The 7,676-nt window shown below is 43.8% G+C and overlaps 1 protein-coding gene across 1 annotated transcript; it reads left to right on the forward strand.

The window, feature by feature from the left end:
- Positions 1-3,922: 3,922 nt before the first annotated feature.
- LOC124650522 (probable leucine-rich repeat receptor-like protein kinase At5g63930) lies at positions 3,923-7,449 on the forward strand. The gene is made up of 3 exons (XM_047190033.1): positions 3,923-5,692; positions 5,738-5,972; positions 6,332-7,449. Exons 1-3 carry the CDS (start codon positions 4,993-4,995, stop codon positions 7,221-7,223), a joined length of 1,827 nt encoding a protein of 608 aa, XP_047045989.1. The 5' UTR covers positions 3,923-4,992; the 3' UTR covers positions 7,224-7,449.
- Positions 7,450-7,676: the final 227 nt, after the last annotated feature.

Below are 7,676 nucleotides of genomic sequence, written 5' to 3' on the forward strand. Positions count from 1 at the left end.
TGCAGTTAGTAAGCCATTTTCTTCAACAGAAACTTGGGGTATATCTGCTGTTAAGTCCTTATTTAGAGAAAATGAACTTTCATCTGGAGGACCAAACAAGCCTTTATAATAATTAGTAATGTAAGATTTGAGTTTCTCATGGCCTTCAATCAACCCTTCATCTTGAGTAAGAGAGTGAATACGTTTTTTTCGATGTCTCCCATTGGCTATACCATGGAAATATCGCGTATTTGAGTCTCCTTCCAAAATGAATTGGGCTTTGAAACGTTGATACCATTTGAGCTCCTCTTCGCGAAGGAGACTCGCCATCTGCGCATTGGACTGATTTTTAAGTTCAATCTCATGCGGAGACAACGGTCTTACCTCAGCAACCGCCTCTAGCTCATCAATCAAATTTGATAAGCGAGCTTTCTCTTTGTTAAGAATGCCAGTCACATGGGCATCCCAACCAGAGAGATGTCTGCGCATTGCGCGCATCTTATTATTCCATCTCAAAATGGGAGTGCTACCGCCAACTGGCCTTTCCCAAACCTTCTTAACCATCTGATGAAACCCATCTCTCTGTAGCCAGCCAAGTTCAAATTTGAAAGGCCACTTACAAACAGGTCGGGGATTAGTAGGATAGGAGCATGGTCAGACAATTTTTCAATACGTTCTAGTGCACGGACAGACACCATAGGGTATTTATCTTCCCATTCGGTATCCATCAACACGCGATCTAGCTTTTCGTATGTGGGTTCAGGCAAGTTGTTGGCCCAAGTAAACTGTCGACCGGACATAAACACCTCTCTTAAGTCAAGGATAAACCCTCGGGCCGTCTGTGGCCACGGGGGATGGTAGTCCTCGACGTGTATTGGGCTTTGCCCCACCCTTCTATCTAAATACAAAACTCGCAGATCTCCTGCGGGTACGCGAAAAAAAAAAATGGAGGTATTTCTTTTTGCCTCATCTCATTAGTTAAGAAGAAGTTTTAGTTTTGTTACAAACCAAGCACGGCTCGGGATACAAAAGATGACTCTCGCCGCATAATGAAATCAGTCTATTCTTTTAATTTGCTGCTTAGTTGCACACTGACCGTACATCGTTGTACATTTCTAAATTATTATGCAGCTAATGTGTTTTCGAATAGGGATTGTAGCTATTCGATTCTTTACTTCAATATTCTCTTTATTTGTGATATCAGCCGTTTTTCATTGGATTCTATAGTTGCACTTTTAACCTACACATGTTACACTTTTAGGCCATCTACTGTATAATGGAAGATATCTAGAGGGGTGCTTAGAGAAATAACCAACTTTTTTCTAAGCTGTGCTTATTTGTACATAAGAGGCGACTAGTTAGGCATCTGCCTAGTACAAATAAGCACTAGCGCTTAGCCAAGAACCGATTTACTTTTCTAAACACCATTTATTATATATACATACCCTTGGATATACAACTGATCTGGTCGGCCGATCGATCACTACATGTCGAACTCTTGGCAGTGTATTATTATTTGCGCACTGACCCAATACACTAGCAGCGAATGATGTGACTTGCATGACAAGCACAAAATCCGAACTCTGCCACCTACCTACGCCACTTCTTTTTCTCCAGCACACCTGCCTGCACCACTTGAAACTTCAGTGGCATAATCTGCATCCCGTGTTTAGAAAATTTAGCCACCAATTAGTTAGTGATGATCATCGAAGTCATGCGCAGTGTCTCAGCACGGGCACTAGTAGCACGGCACGCCCGTGGCCTTGACGGCGACAAGAACACAAACAACGGATTAGCTGTCTAGTAGTAGCAAACTAAAGCAACGGCCGCCGAGGGCGAGTCGACGGACATAGACAGGCCACCAACCAAAGGAACGAAACGTCTGTTCTCGGCTCTCGCTTGGATTCCGGGCGACCTACAATATCCATTTTCGTACCGGCCCTGGAGACCAGAACGAACAAAGAAACGGAAGAGATCAGAAAATGTAATGTGTGTCCATCGATAAGAATGTGAGCTGTGTAGCGACTAGCAGGTGTCTTCTTCCTCCTGCTGTCCTAGGCCTACGCGCCTTAACTGCTGATCGATCCTCTTCGCTACGAAAGCTGTGTATATGTATTTGTCCAGCTCCGTTGATATGAACCGGCTGTGGGCATGGATCCACACGAATGATGGGTCACCGAACGACCTTGGCTCGTATGCATCATCGTCATCCACTTTGGCGCCACTGTTGTGTGTATGTGGCCTCGCCGGCGTATGTAGATTTATATGGATACTGGCTGCTTGTATGTGTCATCCAGACGGTTCCGTAGGAAAATAAAAAATGTACTGTGATGTGTAGTAATGTTGTGTTATATCATTTATCTATTTATCTATATACATGTCATAAAGGCACATCATGATATAGTAGATAATATATAAAGAGAAAAAGCTAGAAACTCTCACAAAACCACTCAAAAACAAATCATCTAGGAGTACTCGTTAATTCGGTGAACCTATGTCTTTACTGTTAAGGCCCACTTCTGTGAATGTGTGGTGTCACGCGTCCAACAAATTACAAACGAGATGCCACCGGACTCACCTCTCTCTCTCCTCCTGCACGTGACTCGACCCCCTTACTCAATATGGAAATTGACATCATCTCATCAAATGAAGTGAATAGATCAGTAGTTAACGAGCAATACCAGCGAGAACATCTCCACACGTTTCACCCTACTGCTCTCTGATAGCAACGGGGTTATCTCCACAACTAAACTGAATAGATCGTTGCCCCATTGTACATGTCCTTGTCCTTTTCTCTTCGCTATATACATGAACCGGCATAAATCCTACTTTCGTACTCCATGCTATGATGAATAACAACATGGCTTTTAAAGCCAAAACTAATGTGTGCATATGCGTGCTAGTGAGCCCTTCTTTTGCCAAATTTTAAATCTCCAACTTCTGAGCCTCCAAATTATGTGCCAGAAAATAGATAGCTAGAGATATAATATATCCTAAGATTGTACGCCAAAGTTTTTATTTAAAAATATGGTGTATTTTGGTAAATAAAAAATTTAAATTCCTCACAGAAATTTACTAATTTACTCTTACATATAGTAAGGAATTTATCTTTTTCTATAGCCCAAAATATAATGATTTTCTACCGAAATTTTGCACAGCTATATGGATCATGTATACATGTCCGCGAAATAAAATTTTAATTTATTGAAACTCAAAAGTATAAAAAAAATAATTTCCAAAAGGAGGGCACTAGTGCGCCTAAGTGCTGCAAATATGTGTCCCTTTTTAAGTAGACCTATTATACATTGTAAATGGAACACTTTTTTGAGGTGGAAGCGCATGCTGCCCACCCAGGGTTCCCATCGATAGGGAGGTGTGTAGTCTTTTTTGGCAAATTAAAGAACACAATACCTGGTGGGTGGGCCGGGTGGGCCATATGCTACACAAAATTTTAAATTTTATTTTAGATGCTACTTCATCTGATTTTTTAAAGAGGATTTTATTTATGAATTTTTTTAGGATAATTTTATTTCCCAACAATGTTCAAAGGAATACAGGTAATATCTGGAAAACCTAAAAGCACACATGGAGGCCCAGTACGGCCTTTTTCCCTCATTTCGCTCTCGGTCGACTCTCTGGACGGGCCGACGCGACTTGGAAGACGGAAGTTCCCCTAGGCTCGCCGCCACCGGCGGCTGCCCCCTCCGCTCCCGCCTTCCCGGACCCCCCTCGGCGGCTCCCCGGCCTCCCCCCACCGCTTCCTCCACCACTCCCCCTCCCTTCGAATCCTCTCCGGCTCAGGCAAGAGAGCTGAGCTGCAGACTTGATACGGCTCTCGGCGGCTCGGCCGCTCGGGCGGCCACCGCGCAAGCTCAGAGCAGGAGCAGGCGCTGTTGCAGCAGTCCAGCAGCCAGCATCAGCAATACACAACACAAGAAGGATTGCAGGAAGGTATGCCTTTTCATCTTTGTGCTCTGCCGAATCGAAAGCTTCGGTGCAAGTAGGAAATAAAGGTATCACTATCAGTATCGTGTACCACATAAAAAATACAAAGAAAAATATGTATAACTGTACTGCTAGTTTTTAGTTATATAACACAAACTAGGATGATGAATTGTTCAGCTAGTACGCCTAGAGAAAAGCAGAGCAGTGCCAACGAAAGTTGAGACCTTGCACCATGTAACTTAAAACAGATATACCGAGATCTGGGAGAACCCAAATGGCAGACGTTTCAGAAACAGCGGCGGTAATTAGTGAAATGCGTATAATGACAATTGAACGTGTCTCACCCTTTGCGAGTTCAAAAAGGCTGCATACAGAAATAGCAGTTCAGGAGGGAACACCTGGATGACCCTTCGTGAAACAGAATCACGGTGGTAGATGCTAAATATTCATGTAAGAAACCGATCTAACAAAGGTACCCCACTGCACACTTCCACTAAATTGTTTGTCTTCCCTCCTACACTCCGATTGCTATTAAAGCAAACGGAAATCAGCTAACTACATGTTTATTCAATCCTAGGAAAGCCACTTTCCCTGCTTATCTTATTATGTATACATGATATATACCATCTCCTTTAGTTCATCATGTAAGAATCTATTTATGTTTTGAACTATTTGTATTGGAATATATATATTAAACTACAATACAGTGAAATGATTGGCTATTTGTATAATTCATTTCGCAAATTTTTATCGCACTTGGCTAGTGTGGATATTTTTCTTGGAGTGTGCCCACCCCGTAGTTTTTTCCTGCGTCTAAATGAACTCCATCAGTTTTGTGTTGGTTTACGAATGTAGCCCTCCGACTTCGTCAACACTAGCGTGTAGCTCCTCTCCTTCATATAACTTAGCAGTAGTACATCACTTACTAAGAATGTGCCATTTGTAAACAACGAGGTCCACAAGACTGGCCACTAGTGATTGCTAGCCGGCCGGCTGGCCGGCCGGCTGGCTCATCCGGTGGTTTTATATCCTCTACAGCAGTGAAGCACCATCCATTCTGAAGCCATCATGAAGCGCATCCATCTCCTAATCTCTTGCACTTGTTTCCTGCTATCCGCCACTGCACCGGTGAGAGCTAACATCCATCGTGAAGCTGCAGCACTGGTGAATTGGAAGGCTACCTTGGCAGGTGATGATGGCTCCCTTGCATCATGGTCGTTGCCCAACTCCACCAGCCTTTGCAGGTGGTTGCACATCACTTGCGATCCGAAGGCTGGGCATATCATAGAGCTCGACCTACAGGACGTAAGTCTGAACGGCACACTTGACGAGCTCGACTTCTCGGCCTTTCCTCACATGAAGGAACTACGGCTTAACAACAATGGTCTACACGGTACCATTCCAACCGGGATTGGCAATCTGACAAGCTTGGTCATATTGGAAATCGACACCAACCCGTATTTGAGGGGCGCCATTCCACGCAGCATCGGCCAGCTGAAAAACCTTGTTCAACTGCAACTGGCATTTTTGGGGCTCGATGGCACACTACCTGAAGAGGTGGGTAACCTGACAAGCTTGGAGGCGCTTCAGCTCAACTCGGTTACTTTGACTGGATCAATCCCAGTAACAATTGGGATGCTCGTGAAGCTCGACTCTCTGGATCTGGCACACAACAATCTGACTGGCAACATCCCATGGGAGATTGGAAACATGACAAAACTGCTGCTTATGGACTTTTCGTGGAACTATTTGGAGGGGCAGCTACCCAGTAGCATGTCACATCTGGCCAAACTCCAGTATTTGGCTCTGTCAGGAAATCAGCTTGGAGGCCATATCTTCCCTGAGCTTGGGAATAGCAGCCTCCTGGATACAATCAAGATTGCAAAGAACAACTTCTCCGGGTTGTTCCCATCATCCGTTTATCAACGAGGAGCACTGAAAACTATCAGTGCTGGATATAATGGATTTACCGGCATTCAGCAGACCTTTCAAAACTGCACAACCCTGGTAAGTGTTGACTTCACGGCAAACAACATTGTTGCAGAGCTAAGGGACTGCTTTGGCGAGCACCCAGAATGGCTTGCATTGATGGCTTTCAGTCAAAACCAGCTGTATGGCTCACTTCTGACAGAGCAGGGTGAGGCATTTGTTTGTAACGTTACTTATTTATCACACTTAGACCTTTCACACAATGCTTTAAATGGAGGTCTCCCGAGTGTATCGGGGACTTGCCATTGATATTCATGGATCTGTCCGGAAACTCTTTCAGTGGTGTAGTTTCGTTCTCATGCCAAGATAGTCTTAACCAACTACACCTAGCCAATAACCATTTCCGAGGGACTTTTCCTTTGTGTCTTAAGAAATGCAAAAACCTTATCACTCTAGATCTTGGAGGCAATCATTTCTCTGGTACGATACCTTCCTGGTTAAGCAGGAGCTTGCCTGGACTGAGATTTCTTCTACTGTCATCAAACATTTTTTACGGCATCATACCCCACCAGATATTACAATTTCGTGAACTCCAGTTATTGGACTTGTCAAAAAATAGGCTCACTGGGTCCATTCCAGATGATTTTACCAATTTTACTGGCATGATACAAGAACAAGAACCCATTGAAATCGAATTCTTGTACAACGGCTTTGATAGAGAGGTGATTGAAATAATTTGGAAAAATGCCGGTCATGCTTACAATCTGTGGAAGGGAGTCATGGTGGGTATGGACTTGTCTGACAACTTTCTTTCAGAAGAGATCCCTAATGGGCTCACAACCCTTCTTGGACTCAGGTACCTGAATTTGTCAGGAAATCATCTGTTAGGCTGTATTCCCAACGACATGGGTAATCTGGTTCTGCTAGAATCATTGGACCTTCGGCAGAACCAGCTCTCGGGGGGAATTCCTCCAAGCTTTGCAGCTTTGATGAGCCTCAGTGTTCTGAACCTCTCGTATAATGGATTGTCAGGGAGAATACCTACCGGCAGACAGCTGCAGACGCTGGTAGATCCGTCAATATACAGCCACAACCTAGGGCTATGTGGTTTCCCATTGGAAGGCTGCATGAACTCATCAACGTCTACACGAAACGAAGTGGGCCAGGCTGTAGATAGAGAGGCACTGTGGCTGTATTGCTTTGTGGCTGCTGGATTCGTCTTTGGGTTCTGGCTGTACTGGGGCATGTTCTTGTTCTACAGCGAGACCTGGAGGTGTGCGTTCCATCAGTATGTGGACAACATGCAAGGGAAGGCAACCAAGAAAATATACAGCTGCATGTCATGCTTCTGGAGCACCGTGTGGTGCTGAAGTAATGTCGAGCATGTCTGTAATATTTCCCCTGTATTTGCTATGCAATACCTTGGCCCTTAATGACAGAATGAGGAAGTGCACCATGTAGTGTTGAAGTAATGTCGAGCATGTCTGTAAATGTATATTACCAAGAAAATATACAGCTGAAGTAGTGCACCTTGGCCCTTATTTTCCTTGTATTTGCTATGTAGTACATTGAAATGCATGGAGTTTTTTGTGGTTACAGACGAGCTTTCAAAATTTTCAGTTCTGATTGTATATTACCTAAGGCTATTTGGAAGATCTCAGTAAATGAGATGTCTGGAATCAGGTGTCATGTTTTTCTTCAATTAATGTGTAGCTAGTTTGTTGTTTGGTAACAATAGACATCAGTTTGAAATGTTGTATATTGAACTTTCTCAGAACGTAAAATGCTACTGTTGCTTTGTTTTTTCAATCTAGCAACTATTT

The sequence above is a fragment of the Lolium rigidum genome, chromosome 4 (genome assembly GCF_022539505.1).
Source record: "Lolium rigidum isolate FL_2022 chromosome 4, APGP_CSIRO_Lrig_0.1, whole genome shotgun sequence".
NCBI lineage: Eukaryota > Viridiplantae > Streptophyta > Magnoliopsida > Poales > Poaceae > Lolium > Lolium rigidum.